Source organism: Nyctereutes procyonoides, unplaced genomic scaffold (assembly GCF_905146905.1).
Source record: "Nyctereutes procyonoides isolate TBG_1078 unplaced genomic scaffold, NYPRO_anot_genome, whole genome shotgun sequence".
Classification (NCBI taxonomy): Eukaryota; Metazoa; Chordata; class Mammalia; order Carnivora; family Canidae; genus Nyctereutes; species Nyctereutes procyonoides.
Window position 1 is genome coordinate 6,128,121 of NW_026575052.1, and position 17,130 is coordinate 6,145,250.

The 17,130-nt window shown below is 40.5% G+C and overlaps 1 protein-coding gene across 4 annotated transcripts in view; it reads right to left on the reverse strand.

Moving 5' to 3' along the window:
• The window catches only part of UBR4 (ubiquitin protein ligase E3 component n-recognin 4), a 131,746-nt gene that overhangs the window by 97,904 nt on the left and 16,712 nt on the right, over nucleotides 1-17,130 (reverse strand). For all 4 annotated transcript variants that reach the window (XM_055332842.1, XM_055332844.1, XM_055332843.1 and 1 more), the window contains exons 12-20: nucleotides 13,903-14,002; nucleotides 13,628-13,765; nucleotides 13,064-13,181; nucleotides 11,969-12,156; nucleotides 10,432-10,591; nucleotides 10,224-10,309; nucleotides 3,500-3,669; nucleotides 1,946-2,228; nucleotides 1,167-1,302 (exon numbers count right to left, since the gene is read on the reverse strand). In XM_055332842.1, coding sequence (XP_055188817.1) covers nucleotides 1,167-1,302; nucleotides 1,946-2,228; nucleotides 3,500-3,669; nucleotides 10,224-10,309; nucleotides 10,432-10,591; nucleotides 11,969-12,156; nucleotides 13,064-13,181; nucleotides 13,628-13,765; nucleotides 13,903-14,002 — 1,379 coding nt within the window. The remainder of the gene's footprint in view (nucleotides 1-1,166; nucleotides 1,303-1,945; nucleotides 2,229-3,499; nucleotides 3,670-10,223; nucleotides 10,310-10,431; nucleotides 10,592-11,968; nucleotides 12,157-13,063; nucleotides 13,182-13,627; nucleotides 13,766-13,902; nucleotides 14,003-17,130) is intronic.

The window sequence follows — 17,130 nt, forward strand, 5'->3', positions numbered from 1 at the left end:
GATATCGCCAAATGGTCCTTTGTGGGGATGAGGCCCAATCATCCCTACCTAGTTAAGAACCACTGCTCTAGAAGATAACTAACAGAGGTGCCCTACAATCACCAAATTAATCATCAAAATTGGGTCCTTAGACTAACTACATTAAAACTTAAATGTTGGGGCAGCCGAGTGGCTCAGCAGTTTAGCACCACCTTCAGCCCAGGATGTGATCCTGGAGACCTGGGATCGAGTCCCACGTCAGACTCCCTGCATGGAGCCTGCTTCTCCCTCTGCCTGTGTCTCTGCCCCTCTCTCTCTCTCTCTCTCTCTCTCTCTCTCTCTCTCTCATGAATAAATAAATAAAATCTTTAAAAAAAAAACCTTATATGTTATCTCCCCGATATCAAAGGAACTAAGTAATAAGAGCTCCCAATCACAGAAAATTCATACATAGGCTTGATGAGAGTTTCCACAAAATACATTTAACAGCTAACAATTCCTCAGGATGAGCAAATACACACTAAAAATAAACACAAAAGGTACTTTATCAAAAGAATGGTGTTTCATGAGAAATACCACAGAGAAGGTCACAGTTCCCATTATTTTCTGACAGTATCCCATCATGACCCAAAAGGAAATTCAGCCTGTGGGTTAGAACCACATTCCTGTGGAAAACTAAATGTAATTACTCAGAGTGGAAGGAATCCATATATTGTACTCTTATGAGCAGACACAAGAATTCCTAATTATGTCTCAATGTTGTTTTTGGTTTTGGCTTTTAAATCAATGTGGGAGGGATGCCTGGGTGGCTCAGTAGTTGTGCTTTTGCCTTCTGCTCAGGGTGTGATCCTGGAGTCCCGGGATCGAGTCCCACATTGGGCTCCTTGCATAGAGCCTGTTTCTCCTGCCTGTGTCTCTGCCTCTCTGTCTCTCATGAATAAATAAAATCATTTAAAAATAAATAAATTAAATTAAATTTATGTGGGATATGTGACAGTGAATTTCCAAAAATGTTTTGAATCCCTTGGTATTTGCCACCTATACGGAATAGACTGAATTTTAAGGAATCTCTAAAAAAATAAACTAAAAATAAAAAATAAAAAAAATAAGTAATCTCTAAACACCAAATTAAATCCCCCCAGTGAGAACCAGTGAGCCAGTTTCTTGCTGACAATCTTCTTTCTGACCTGATGAAAAATGCTTAGACCAGTTTTCTTCTACTTCTTTGAACCCATGATAGAGAGGGGTGGTCGCCCGGCGGCTGTTGCTGTCCTGAGATCCATTTGCCCACCCAAAAGGAGGACTCAGCAAGTTATGCTGCACCTTTTAAAACACAAATACTCAAATTAAGAAAGATACACAGCCACATTCCACATCTCACTATAAGCGTTATAATTGATCGATATATTAAAGCTGGGGAAATTCACAAATCAAAATGAAGTTTTAGATTTTTCTGTGACTTCTCTGGGGAGCATCTTTTTGCTGACATATAATGGGAACACTGACCAAGCAAACATTTTAGGAAATGCTGAATAATCTTTAACTGGCCCTCCCATCCTCACATTGGATCCCTACAACAAAAGAGTTTACTAATCCATAAAACTTACTGCCCAACCATCATTCAACCACTAACAAATACGCATGGAGTGCAGATGCTCGGGACACTGAGCTGGACACCAGCTAAAGTGAGGTAATTCAAAGGTCACCTGTGAACAGAACCCATAATCCAATTTTCACAAAAGTATCAAATCAATTAACCTATACTTACCAATCGTGGCTAAATACAAAGTATGAGCACACAGATATAAGTAAGTCCAATGGTACTTCTAAAGTTAATCATACACCTACTACAACAAATGGCTAAAACCTAAAGTGAGCAGGTCATTTTGCTTTGGATCATGGCAACTTGAGAAGAAAACTCTCTTGATAGTAGCAAGTAAAGCAAAAACAATGTATTCATTTGTACCTGCTCGAACAGATACACAGGTGCTTTGGAGTACTGATGAAGCAAATAATCAAAGATCAAAAGGAGGCGAGCCAGGATGAGAGGCACGGAGCGCGCCTGCGCATCCACGTTGGCACTCAATTCCTGGATGATCTGCACAAAAAGGGTCAGTATGGCCCGCCGGCCCTTCTCAGTGAAGTTGTGGAAAATGAGGAGGAGCAGCTGTAGGTGTTCTACATTCAAATCTTCCGTCTCATTGGGCACCACCCCTTGCAGGGCATTCTGCTTCATTGTCGACAAAAATCTGTCGCAGAGGAAATGAACATGTTTGGTCAAATTCCTCAGAATATCCCCCAAAAGCTGTAATGTCAAGTGCTGGAAGAGTTCAGTTTTTAAAACCATGCATTAAGATAACAAATCAAGGAAGACAAAATCTACATGTTAAGAGAAGATTATTAACTCAATCGTGGCTACAAAAAAGGTAAATTCAGCCAAAAATATTCCATTGACGCTAGCAGTAGTGTGAACACCCATTCTGCCATTTCTGAACATGAAAAGAACTGTAAGTCCCCAAAGGGTGGCTTTTTTTTTCTTTTCTTTTTTTTCTTTTTTTTAGTTGACAGACCTGGACAGTTTTATACACTAGAAACAGTTCAATTACTTTTCACTATAATTTGACTCTACAGCTTATTTTTAGTTTACACTATAGATTATTATCACTGTGTGATAAGTCAAAAATAACTCAATGTACTAAAAAAGCAATAAAAAAGAAATTATACTATTCAGAAAACTTGTCAGAAGAGCTTTTATGCAAAAAAGGAATGAATGTAGCCAACGTTTCCATTGCCTTTGGCTATTAGGGAAGAGATTTGTATTTTAATAAGGGTTTCCCTCACTCCATCCCCCATGCTCTCCCCCTTCCCCCACCTCCTGGCCTTTTTGCAAGAATCCACCAGGAAAAATACAGTGGGTCTTTGGCATTCAAGGAGGTTTATGATTTCTCAAATCCAGCATTAGAGGTATTTGATCATAGAATGGGGAAGAGAAAAGCAAAGCCTTTTAGGAAAACAAACTGCTTTGAAGACTCCTAACCATGTAAACAAAAATGGCAAATATAGGTCCATCTAAAGAGGATTTAGATGATTAATCTGAGCTTCCCCCAAGTAAAAAAATTCTTTAAAAGTTGTCCAAAAGAGACTGCAAGTCACTGAGTGGTTTTCATGTTGAAAGCAAAATAACCAAACACAGAGTTGGCTTCCCCGTTCCCTGTCTTTCAAAAAATCAGGTCAGGATAAAATTGGTTACGTTCAGGATTCAGGTTCTGTCTCATAATTGCAACCATATCCCCCATGTGCTAAGGGGTGATTTTGTTTCCAGACCATAGTTTAGGTACTTCTGCTTCTTGAGCAGCGCATTTTCCCCCAACACCATCAGAAACCTACTCCTCCACCCTCACCACTGTACACCCTATTATCAGACACTGCCTCAGATCCCCAAGGCTAACTACAAAGAGGTCAAACAAATTTTAAAAAGTACATATCCTTCTCTGCAGGGCTTCTCCTGGAGTTCTCTTACCTGTCCCAAACTTTCAGGCATTCAGGGACATCGGGATCACCCTGAGTGCCGGCTTTATGTTGCCAGATGAGCAAAAGGCGTGAAAGCACAGAGAGGCTTTGAGGGTGAATGTACAAGGGCCAAGGGCCCTCAGAGAAAGGAGCTACTCCCAGCTGCTGCAACAGTGTGTTCTGCCAGGAAAGACATACAAGAGACCGTTAGAAAAAAGAGAATGAGGCCAAAGGTTACCCAGAAGCCCTAAATATTACTCTTTAATGCAAGAAGAGTATTTTAAAGAGTGAGCAGAAATTCAGATTTAGATGTGGTTTGGAGAAAGGTCATTTTGCTCAGCAAACAAGAAAACTGTAAAGGGAAAAGTACTAATCTAACCCCTTTCACAACTATAGTTAGTGTCAGAAGTGGGGTCCTGGAAAAGGAGAAATGCACTGAGAAAGCAGAATCTGGATAATTTTCCAAATGGGCTGACAGTTTTTCTTTCACAACTAGTCATATACTACTACAAGTAACACTCAAGGTGGGGAGGTCCTGCCACTTGTATTCTACAACAGTATTAGCAGAGAAAGTCTGCCTATTAGATGTCAAGGCACCCCGAATTAGGGTCATCTTTGCCTCCAGTTGTAGCGTGTCTTTCAAATGAGCTTGACTTGCAGCTCAGTTATCTAAGCTGCAACTTATCTTTTCAAACATACACACAAACTAAGCAGGATGCCAATGGAAAACCAGACAAAGGCCTGCTTTCTCACTTGGCTTCAGAAGACACAAATCACAGTTACCTCGGGATGTAGGATAAATTCCTAAATCTGTCAAATTAAATTATATTCTTACAAAACATTCCAGAGGACCCCACTACTTGGAAATAATTATTCAAAATGTTGCAGATATGAAGAGTAGTTGACACGTACTGGGCAGTTATCACAGGCTAAGCACTGCACACCTACTGTCACACTAAATGCTCAGAGTCAGAGTGTTAGGTGGGTATGTGCTCCATTTTACTGATGAAGGAAACAGAGCTCAGAATGGTTTAAGAACATGACCTAAGCCACAAAATTCCCAAGTATTCAAAGCCAGGTTTATCTCTAAAATCTGCATTCTTAATCATTTATGCTCCTCACAGTCTTAAAGACTTTTCTCAATTCCTGACTCAAGGAAACGATTCAAAAAAATTAACATGTCTGAGCTATAAAATACTGTAACACTACTGTAATAACAAAAAAAAATTTAGGAAAAACATCTAAGTATTCAAATCAAGGAACATGCAGTCATAATGGTAGCAACTATAAAGACCAAGGTAAACGGTATCTGAAATAGTAAACTTTGAAAAAGTAGAAAAAAAGAGAGGCATCAATGTTCTGATTTTAGTTGTAAAACTGCAACTATACAGATAGGATCCAGAAACATGGAAAAATGGAAATCATGAATTTGGTGAAAGGATATAATGTTATAATGTTATCCAGGTCATTATTTTTTTAAAAGAGGGTTTTTTGTTTTGTATCTGTTGTTTCAGGCCTCAGAGCCCTAAGAAATGAGTGAACATTCCTCAGAACCTGGTTTTCTCCTAATCCACTCCAACCTTCATTATCCCTGAGTAAGAGGAACTGGCTTCCTAAGTAAAACTGAGTCACAGCACACCCACAAAGGCCTGGCCTGAAGTGTTCCTACCAGCCCTCCAGGCACCCTGTGCCGACCCGTGCCTTTAATCACTACTGGGCTCTCTGCCTCTGCCCTCCCCACTAGGGCCATCCCCCACTCATCTTACTGTTCTCATTACTTGAAACAACCACCTCTTAGTGGACAATTCTCAAAGCTTCGTTTTCAATTATAATTTTTTAAGTCCTGAATTTCAGACTCATATTTCCAACTACTTTCTAGATGTTTTCATCCCACTGGTGCCTCAAAATGTCATCCTCTTTAAAATTATTTTTTTTGGGACGCCTGGGTGGCTCAGCAGTTGAACTTCTGCCTTTGCCAGGAAGTGATCCCCAGACTGGGGATCCAGTCCTGCACCAGACTTCCTGCAGGGAGCCTGCTTCTCCCTCTGCCTGTGTCTCTGTCTCTCTGTGTCTCTCATGAATAAATAAAATCCTTTAAAAATAAATAATTTTTTAACAGCAGTAGTGGGAACTCCTTATTTTAACTAAAAACACTGATAAAACTTTACTATATAAGACTCTTATATATTAATTCCAGTATACAGGGCAGCCCTGGTGGCCCAGCGGTTTAGCACCACCTTCAGCATGGGGTGTGATCCTGGAGACCTAGGATGGAGTCCCACGTCAGGCTCCCTGCATGGAGCCTGCTTCTCCCTCTGCCTGTGTCTCTGCCTCTCTCTTGTGTGTGTGTCTGTCATGAATAAATAAATGAAATCTTAAAAAAAAAAAATTCCTGGGCAGCCCAGGTGGCTCAGAGGTTTAGCGCCGCCTTCAGCCCGGGGTGTGATCCTGGAGGCCTGGGATCCAGTCCCATGTCCGGCTCCCTGCATGGAGCCTGTTTCTCCCTCTGCCTGTGTCTCTTATGAAAAATAAATAAAATCTTAAAAAAAAAATTCCCATATACACAAATTGCTGTTCTCATTAGACCGAAGCCATGCAATCACATGGGTTATGCCACCATTCACTGCCTTTAGCTTACTCCTTCATGAAACGAAAGCCTCGCACTCAAGCTCTACCACACAGTGGTTTCCAGGCTGGCCGACCACAAGTGACTATAAGAAAGTTGTTTTGGGTAAGCAAACACTGCTTGTTTTTCATAACAAAGAGAAAATAGCACAATGTACCTCACATAGCTCAAGAACCCAGAGGATCATTCTGAGCAAACGTGCAGTAAATAAGTGATCCATGAGTAAACAGAACCCAAGCTGACTCAAACCTAGGAGAGTGAGCTCCCTGCACACTCAATACGGCACCTTCTATCACCAAACCAACTCTCCTTGCTGATGTTCCCTTTCTATGAAAGACAACAGCCCGCTTCTGGTCTCATTTGGGTTGAAAAGCCAGGCAAGATCTTAGACTTCTTCCTATCCATGTCCTTTATCCCATTCAAATAATTTACTGTGATCTCTACCATGGGTCCTTTATCAATACTGTATCTCCCTTTTCTCATGATCCCATACTAATTCAAGCCATCTGGATTTCTTCAGTGCCTACAATGTTACCTGGCACATAGTAGGTGCTCAATGAATGCTCAGTGAACGAATGAGTGAACCGAGATCACTGTGTAATATTAAGTTATTGTAATTCTACATGTAATAGTAATAAATGTAAGACGAATATAATAATGTTAATACTAAATGATAACAAATACAGATAGCAGCTAACGTTTAGTAGACACTATTACTATGTGCCAGATAGATTTTACTTTTTTTGTGATAAAATAATGTAACATAAAATTTATCACTTTAATCATTTTTAAGTGGAAAGTTCTGTGGCATTAAGTACATAAACACTGTGCAAACATTACTAACCATCTCCAGCACTTTTTTTTTAATTTTCCCAATTCAAATTCTATACCCATTAAATACTAACTCCCTGTGATACGATAAAAGAAGAAATACATATTTGGTCTTTGTCCCATTCCTGGAACAGAGGTCTTAAAGCTCTGGTCATTTCCTGACAGGAGTGAGAACGTGTATGGCATTCATAATAAGCATAATAAGCTCTTCAATAATACCTGTATTTATGATAATGAGGCCCCTAGACAGCTTCAGGATGGGGGATGGTCGTCAGGGGAACCAACCACATGATTAAAGGGCTAGAACTTTCAGATCCACCAACTGGGGCTAGAGTTTGAGTTAATCACCAATGGCCAATAGAGCAGAATGCCAACAGAAAACCAAAGCCTGCTTTCTCATTTGGCTTCAGAAGACACAAATCATCTTAGTAGACTGTGTTATTAAACAAATTTGAAAGAAAACAGAGGTCATGCCAACCAAGCACATGGCCTTTCAGCAGAAAGTCCACTTCCCAAGATGTTTGTAAGTCATCTTAAATAGGTTTCTTCTATTAAGTAGGGAAAGCCTACTGGTCTTACTAACTCAGAACAAGCTTTTTATTACCCTGACAAATGAAGACAACTTTTATGATGTAATTTATATTTGTTTACTTTCATAGACCGGACTCCATTCCATTAACTTCCCTTAAAGGACACTATGTGCATCTTGCAAGTTAGACACCTTGAGTAAATAACTTCGTACATGGAGCAGCTGGGTGAATCAGTCAAGTTAAGTGTAGGACTCTTGGTTTAAGCTCAGGTCATGATCTCAGGGTCACGAGACTGAGCCACATGTTGGGTTCCACGTTGGTCTGAAGCTTACTTAACACTCTCTACCTTTCCCATTGTCTGCCCACCCCCCACCTTGTGTGCACACATGCATGCGCACGTGTGTGCACACAAACACACACTCTTAAAAAAAAGAACATTGTACAGGATTCCAAAGAAACAATCATCAATAGCAAATAATTACACTAAATATCCTTCACTTTTTTTCATCATAGCAATGAAATTTGGGGGAAGAATTTAAAGTCCCATGTTTGGAAATAAAATGAAGACTAAGTTTGATAATTTGCTCTGCATAAAGTCAGTGATATGGGCAGCCAAGCTACATGTCCACACAAGGTCTAGAATTATTTTTTTTAATGCTAAGAAGGCACATCATTACAGGAATCCTATGAACTTCTATTCTCTACAGGAAAATATTTCTTCCCCATTATTTGGACAAATTTAAGCAGGAAAAGGCCAAGTCTATGAACTTTGAAACTTCTCTAAGTAAACTTAGATTTCAGCAAGGAGCTGATAACTTTGGCAGGATATCCTGGCCCTATACAGGAAGGTACTGCAAGCCATATACTAACTGAAGCATTTTCTTCTCTTCATCTGAGGTCAACAACTTTACCACTCAAGTTATATTCCCTTTCCCATTGATTTATTTTAGAGATAGAGACAGCACATGCAATGGGGAGGGAGAGGGAGACGGTATCTCAAGCAGACTCCACCCTGAATGTGGATCACAATCTGAGCCAAAACTGAGACTCAGATAGATGCTCAACTGACTGCACCACCCAGGCATCCCCAAAAGAATTTTTTTCATCTAACAGTAGGTATGTATAAATAGGTTTTATAATTATCTTTTTAAACAATGAAATAAATTTTCAAGAATTTCTCAAAGACTATGGGATGGTAAGAATTAAGTTTAACCTTTTAAAATAGCTTCCTAGATCCTATCTCTTTGGGGGCAAGAGCAAACCCTTAAATTGTCTCCTGATTCTGAGAAATCCACTGAAATAATCTCAAGAGTAACAAAACTTTTCAAAACAATCTTAGGACAAAATATTGGAGAGATCTACCAAATTTACTTCTTCTGGGGAGGTGAGGGATAGCTGCAAATAGGAATCTGCATTTATTAAACAAATTCCCCAAGGATCTTTATGCACACTAAAAGACTGACAAACTCTGACCATGTTTAAAAAATTATCAAAATACAACACTGTCGGGGCACCTGGGTGGTTCAGTCGCTTAAGTGTGCGACTCTTAATCTCAGCTCAGGTCTTGATCTCATGGTCATAAGCTCAATCACCACATCGGGCTTAGAAAAAAAAAACAAACACCACACTGTCAAATGTTGGGAGAGAAAGTGAATCCATAAACCTGACACATTGCTGGTGATGATAAAACTTGGTGCAGCTTTTATTTTCTTTTAAAGTAATCTCTATACCCAACATGGGGCTCAAACTCACAACCCCAAGATCAAGAGTGGAATACTCTATTGACTGAGCCAGCCAGGTGCCCCACTGTGCTGCTACTTTAGAGAGCAGTCCAGTATTACTTGCTTACAGTCACCTACTCTGTAACTTGTCAATTCTACTCCCAGTTACCTGCCCAAGAGAACCCCTTGTTATCTCAGGGAACACAAACAAGATCACAGTAATATTTGGAGTAGTAACAAACCCTGACACAATCAAAAGATCCATCAGTGGGAGCAGAGGGGAGATGAATAATTGGCATAGTCACAAACACAATGGCACAGCATGTAGTAGTCAAAACAAGAACTACAGAGTTAGCAATAGTATAGACGAATCTTGGCAATATAGTGCCAAATAATATTAAGTGAAATAAGAAAGCCTAACAAGATCATACAGAGCATGGTATCAGTTACCATAAAGCTGAAAACAATCAAATAATTGTAAAATTTAAGGAGTATAAATGTAAAAATAAACATATATATGAAACTAATAGAGAGGAAAAACCCTAAGATTTAGAAGGTCACAATCAAGATCCTACACTTTATTTTGGTGGTGAGTTTGCAAGCAGGCATGTATCTGAGAGCATCTACCTTCTGTAATTTGACTCTTCAAAAAGAACACATGTCCAACGTGTATTTCTTAGATTACTAATGAAGTTAAGCATTTTCTACATTTATTGGCCATTTATATTTTCCTGCCCTCTTGTCTATTTTGTCCACTAGGACTAGGACTGTCTACTAGGACTGTCATTAGGAGCTATCTTTGTAGTTTTCCTTTCACTTTAAGCTTACTGAATGACTTGGGGATAAAGGACACATTTTCTCTTTTTTGAAATAATCCGAATGGGGCAGTGAGACACATTAGCATAATGTCTCAAACTCTTTCCAGTTAGGGGGTCTCTACAACAAACTGTGTTTCTTCCCAACTGAATACTACAGCCTACTGGAAGCAGACACAGCGCATGGCCAAAGGTCACAGTGCACACAAACCTGCAGGTTGGGTGACTGAAGGTCAGAAGTTACCAGAGAGTGGTTGAAGTGATAGAGAGCAGCAGCAAATTCTTCATCTGATGAACCTTAAAGGCAAATAAGGACGCTGATTACTCAAGCAGCCTCTTGATACATCATCATACTGCCCTGCCAAAAGCCAAACTCCACTGAAGAAAACATCAACCAAGCCCTGATCCTGTCTACTGACCCTTGAGTCCATCTTTGTCCACCTCCTTAATGATGCTGGCCAGGGTGGCCATATGGTGTTCTGAAAGAGACACACTCAGGTAGTTTCGGATAAAATTGTTCCGTGAGTTCAGCATGGAAGAAGTGATGAAGTTCAAAATGTTGGAAGCCAGACCTAAGAACTAAAAAGAACAGCAAGAATCTTACGTCAGGGTCATAAGCCCAAAGCACTTCCAAATCTTGAATACAAATAAAAATAAAACATGTCCAAATAGGACACCTGGGTGGCTCAATGGTTGAGACTGCCTTTGGCTCCTGGGGTCCTGAGATTGAGACCCACATCAGGCTCCCTGCAGGGAGCCTGCTTCTCCCTCTGTGTCTCTGTCTCTCTCATGATTAAATAAATAAAATCTAAAAAAAAAAAAAAAAAAAAAGCCTACAGATCTGATCTGATGCAACAAACTCAATGAATTAGTGTCAGATTTTAAATCACCTACAGTGGAATGAAGTTTAATTACAACAGTCTTTCCCACCATAATTCTACCAGTTACATGAAATGGCACCTGTTGAACACAAAAGACTTCAGAAAACACTGTGAAAACTGAGGCTTCTAGACAGACTTTTTTCTGTCATTCCCCTAAGGTCCTGCATTTGTTCAGCTCAAGGACACTATTGAAATAAGGAATTCTGAAGTCTGATCATTATACACACAGGAGCTGGAATTCCCAGCTCCTTCCTTCTTTCTCAAAATGATACTGAATTATGGTGTAAATGTTTTATGCCCACAATCTTGACTAGAATAAGCTGTACTGTATGAAAGTAAGGTCTGTATCTGATTTGTTTCCTGATACAGCTTTAGAACAGTGCTGATAATACATCATCTAGAAATACTGTTTGAATAAATAATTAGCAAGCACTTAAGATGTACCACACCTATTACTACGGGCTCCTTAATTCTTCACAACACCCCTCAAAGCAGGTACAATCATTCCCATATGACAAAAGACAACACTGAGTCTTGGAGAAGTTTAGATTCTTGTCCAAAGTTTGTTTAGAGCCAGTAAATGGTAAGTAAAATGGCCAGTAAAAGCAGGATTCAAACTCACTTCTAACTCCAAAGGCTATGTTACTAACCCTCAATCAGAGAAACAATACCAAGAGTACAAGTTATTTAATCAAACACAATCAGTACACTTAAGTCTTAAGTAAAAATATATTTAAAGATTTTTTTTTTTTTAATTTACTTGAGAGAGAGAGTGCGCGCACACATCCACAGAGTAAGCAAGATAGAATACGAATGCGGGGCAGGGGGAGTGGTGGGAGAGAGGGAGAAACAGACTCCCCACTGAGCAGGGAGCCCAATGAAGGGTGCAATTCCAGGACCCTGGATCATGACCTGAGCCAAAGGCAGAGGCTCAACCGACTGAGCCACCCAGACACCCCAAAAATATCTTTAAATATTACAGTTGACCCAACCTACAAAATGTTTTAGTTCAAACAATCTACTTTTCACAACTCCCCATCTCTCCTTTCCCTTAACCTCAAAAATCCGCTCTTACCAACTCAGGATCTTTGCGACTAGCCAAAATGTTGCCCTTTTCACCGGAAGCCTGTTTACTGGGGCTTTTAACTCGAGGAGAACTCTCCAGCGGAGGCGGCGGGGGAGGAGGCGGAGGTGCCACTTTCTCTTTACTGGGAGAGATGGTCTCCTCAAACCACTGCCCCAAAATAGGCTCACTGTCATCATCTGAAGAAAGAGATAAGTAATAAAAATAACACATTTTAAAAAAAAGTTTTAGTACATCTGTTTTATGGAAGTGTCTACATCAAAAGAAACACAAGGAAAAAGAAAAAAAAGGAACAAAGGGCTATCTTGATTTCAGGTGATAGTTACATGTTGCACAAATTTGTCAATGCTCATCTAAATGTACACACAAAACAGGAGCATTTCACTGAATGTAAACTATACATCAATAAAACTGGTATTTTTTTTATAAAAGAGCCAATGAAGAAACAGGAACAACCTCACTTTACTGGCAAGAAGTCAAACATTTTGAAAAATAAATTTTTATCTATCAATTGTAAAGCCCAAATTAACAGATGCACCTTTCACAATACTATACATGGCTCCCACCTGATTATAAAAGAAAAAACCTGATCATAAAGAACCTGAGCGATTTGTCTTACTCCATCTCTCTCCCAACCAAGAAAGGAGGAAATGTTTCTTTTGCCCTGTTGGTCACTGCCACGGAGTCTGGAGTTCCTCTCCCTATGCCTCCCCAAGCCACACATCTATGACAATAGCTGGAGCAAACCCCTCACACACAAGCTCTGGAGTTTCACTGGGAAGCTCAGAACAAAGTTCAAAGTTCACCAGCTGGGTCAACACAAACAGCAGCAGGAACTGAAGATGGATCCTGATCTTGGAGGGGAAGGGCTGAAAAGCAACCTGGGTATCACTGGGAGAAGTTTCTATCACTCAGTCTTCAACAGCTCAACTTACTCTTCAACAATATGCCCCTTTGAGGACCCAGAAAATCAGGATCCATGCTAGGCAGGTGAAGACAGCAACAGGACACTAACAGAATCCACTCAAGGGAGCTCCTGTTGCTCTCTGCTGCCTGCCTCCCGGGACACCGAAAAGAGGCCTCTACCTTGGCTGCTGTCTTCCTCCGTGCTGCTGAAATCATCCTCATAGTAAGTGTTTGAGTCAGTCGAGGCGCTGGCATCACTGCTCATGGAGCCCTTCCTCTGACGTTGCAGGACACAGGCCTAGGAAAATAGCAGCTTCCATAACTGACAGTGACAGACAAGATGCCACCCTGCTTCACCTCACTCACCATATGAGACATTTTCTCTGTGTCTTTTCCTTTCCTCTAAATCCAAGAAATCCTCCTAAGAGTGTCTCCTTTCCGAGCTCAGATCCCTTTATCCCAATGCACTCCAAACCCAAAGCTACGGACAAGAATTGAAACAGGAGTCTTTCCAGAGTAGCCTCTAAGTTTCTGAATCAGCATGACACCTGTCACAAAGCACCTAGCAGCTATATGTATCACAACGCTGACAATAACAAAGTGTAGACTCATTCAAGAATTCCACTCGTTTTCAAAACCTTTACCACAAATTTTGAGTTTATAAAGGTCACAGTATACAATCTTATTCATTTTGAAAGGATTATATAAGATGTTCCAAATTATCAGTGGCGTTATGCCACCTACCTTTCTGTAGGAGGTTGAGAGTAATGTCAACAGCAGGTTCGTCAGTGGGACTGAGTCAATCAGCCGTTGGATCCTCTGGATGGAGGTGCTCTGGGCCATAATGTTCAGGACTGCAGGGGGACCATCTGTCTCCCAGGCCTGAAGGTAACCATAGCAAAAGAGAATTAATGTTCTAGCAGAGCAGGAGGTAACGACAGGATCAGATGGCTCAAGGTAGCCTACCTAGAAGTGAAGCCAGCAGTCAGTAGGCTCATCCCCTGACAACAATCCCTCACCTTGTGCAGAGCTTCCACTTGAAGGTCTTGAAAGAGAGAGGTTAACAGCTTGACAGCATGGTTTGCCAGTATTACTGAGAGTACCCCAAATCCCTGGTGCCTATATAAAGAAAAAGGAAAACACAACAAATTACAACCTCAAAAACAGGGATCTCGCCATTTGGGGCCTAGACTCCTTTGAGAATCTGTGGACCTTTCCCCAAATGGAAAAAAACTACACACACAATATATGCATATAATTTCAAAAGCTCAGTCTCCCTGAAGCTCATCTGTAGCCCGCCTAAGGATCTACAGGCTTCAGGTTAAGAACTACAGAACTACAAGAAAGTCTTCCAGGGTGTCTGGAAGTCACCTGGGTTGCTCAGCGGTTGAGTGTCTGCCTTTGGCTCAGGTCATGATCTCGGGGTGCTGGGATCGAGTCCCCCATCAGGCTCTGTGCGGGAAGCCTGTTTCTCCCTCTGTCTATGTGTCAGCCTCTCTCTGTGTCTCTCGTGAATAAATAAATAAAATCTTAAAAGAAGAAAGTCTTCCAAATACATAGCATTTTGGAATTTAAACTATCAGTTCAAAACTACTGGGTGAATTGAAGATGCTGACATTCAAAGGCTGGTTGAACTTTTTGAAGGTCTTTCTTTTGAGATAGTTTCTGGGCCAGTGGATACAGGGAGATGTGGGGAGAGCAGAGCACAAGGGAGGTCAGGGATGCTCTGCGCTCTTTCCCCACACCTTGCTCTAAGCATCTCTTCCATCTGGCTGTTTCAGAGTTACAGCCTTTTATAATAAATCCCTCATCAATTAAGTTTTTTAAAAAAGGCATTTTTTGAGAAGAAAAAAGGTAAAAATCACTTCTATGTCTGGTCACAAACCAAAGAGGATGAAAGCAAAGTTTTACTCACATTTAATGTGTAAAACTTTTTTCTTTCTGTCCAAATGACCACATGACAAAGGATTAGCATACCTAATATACAGAGAGCTCATGTTCACGAGAAAATGAAAAAAGGACAAATACCAGAGAAAACTAGGGCAAAGGACACAGGCAGTTATAGTCATCCTAACAAAAAAAATACAAGTAGGAGTGATATAATAGCCATCTTTCTCCTTTAATATTAAAAAACAGGAAGATTAATGATAGCCACTGTCAAAGAGCACCTGAGGAAATGGGCACATTCGCACACAGAGCTAGTGAAAGTTCAATCAGAACAGGCTAGTAGGGGCGCCTAGGTGGCTCAGTGGTTGAGCATCTGCCTTTGGCTCCAGTCATGATCCTGGAATCCGGGATCAAGGTCCGCATCGGGCTCCGGCCAGAAGCCTGCTTCCCCCTCTGCCTGTGTCTCTGCCTCTCTCTCTGTGTCTCTCATGAATAAATAAAATCTTTAAAAAAAAAAAGACAGGCTAGTAAAACATTGCAAATTTTTACATAAAATAGGCGTGACTTTTGTCCTAACATTCACACTTCCGGGAATTTACCCCCAGTGGATAATTAAACAAGTTCACAAAGATTTACATTTTAGAAGATTTATCAAAACAAAAAATTTAATATAGCCATAACTGTTTTAATAGGGTAATTAGTTAACCACAGCATGTTTATACAGTGAATACCACCAGCCTATTACAAACACAGTGAATCTGAAAACAGCGCCACTGAAAAATTGTCTACAGTATATTCTAAAGGCAATCGTGTTCTGTAAAGATACACATCTTATATACGTGCACTGAAAAATATCTGGAAGAATGTTTACCAATTTGGTGGTAGAATTTGGGATGACTTTTTTCCCCCTTTCTTATGGTTTGTAACTTACACAAGGTACAGATATTCTTTTGAAATGTCAAGAAACAAGAGCCATTTTTAAAACATAACTATTTCCAAGGATAGACCTTTGGGCATCCTCCCATTTCCTGCTAGAGTGCTAAGAGTGAAGACAGAAGCTCACAAGAATCACAAACTACTGTTCTCTCTTACCTCCCTTCTTTGCCTGGTTTCTACTATCTACCAATGTCTATTTCAAATTTCAGCTAAGTGTTCCTCCTCAAGGAAGTCTGCCTTGAGTTCTCCGACCAGGCCAAATACCCTTACTTTAATACTCTCTACATACAATTTGACCTATCTCTTCACTTCTCTCAGAAATGTGTCCTTTTCTTATGTATCACAGCATTCCAGAACTGACAGAGAGCCTGGGACAGAGAAGATACTCAATGAATAATCTGTTGAATGAGGTCCAGAATTTGACTTCCTCCTTGAACTCCAGACGCCCATACCAACTGCCTACTCAACATCTCACATAGAGAGGTCTGACAATCACCTCAACTCACCATGGCAAAGACAGAATTCTACATTTCTTCCCGTTCCGGCCACCCAAGCTACTCCTAAGCCAGTTGTCTCCGGCCTCCATAAATTATACAACCCAGTTGTTCATGCCAAAAAATTCTGATGTCATATTGTTCACACTTAATATGCAAGCCATCAGCAAATCCTGTCAGCTGTACCTTTCAAACACATGCTGCTTTGACCTCTTCTCTCTGCCTTTCCCACCAATACCCTATTCCAAGTGCCTTCATCTCTTGTTTGGAATAATGCATCATCTTCCCAACTACTCTCCCTCCTTCCCACCTTATACACTGCAATCTATTCTCTTCACAGCAGCTAGGTTCTCAGGTCACTAATAATTAACAGATTAGATCACTCTCCTTGGGAAAACCCTCTATCACTTACAGATTACACTTTGCCCTGGGAGATTTGGCCCCTAGCTACACCTCTATAACCTAACTTTCTACCACTCTCCCTCCTGGAGGGCTCCACTTTAGCCACACTGACCTTACTGATTCCTAAAAATACCAATCATACCCCCACCTCCAAACCTAAACAATTCTACCCCCAAAATTTGCATGGCTCACTCCGTCACCTCACATGTATTCTCTCCATCTTGTCCTTAAAGCCCATTCCTCACCATCCTAATTAAAATAACAGCCTCTATGACTCTCTAGCCCCTTGTTCTAGCTTATTTTTCTTCACAACACTCATGAAAATCTATCATGAACCTATTAATTTGTTTACTGTTGCTCCAGTTAGAAATAAGTTCCACAGAAGCACAGACATTGAATACTTTCACATCTTCAATGCCTGGAAAGAGCCCAGTACATGGTAGGAACTGAATGAATACATAAAATCCAGAAATCCCTAGACTTAGAAAATAAAACCTTGATCCACATGGAAGTCCTATCTCTAACTCC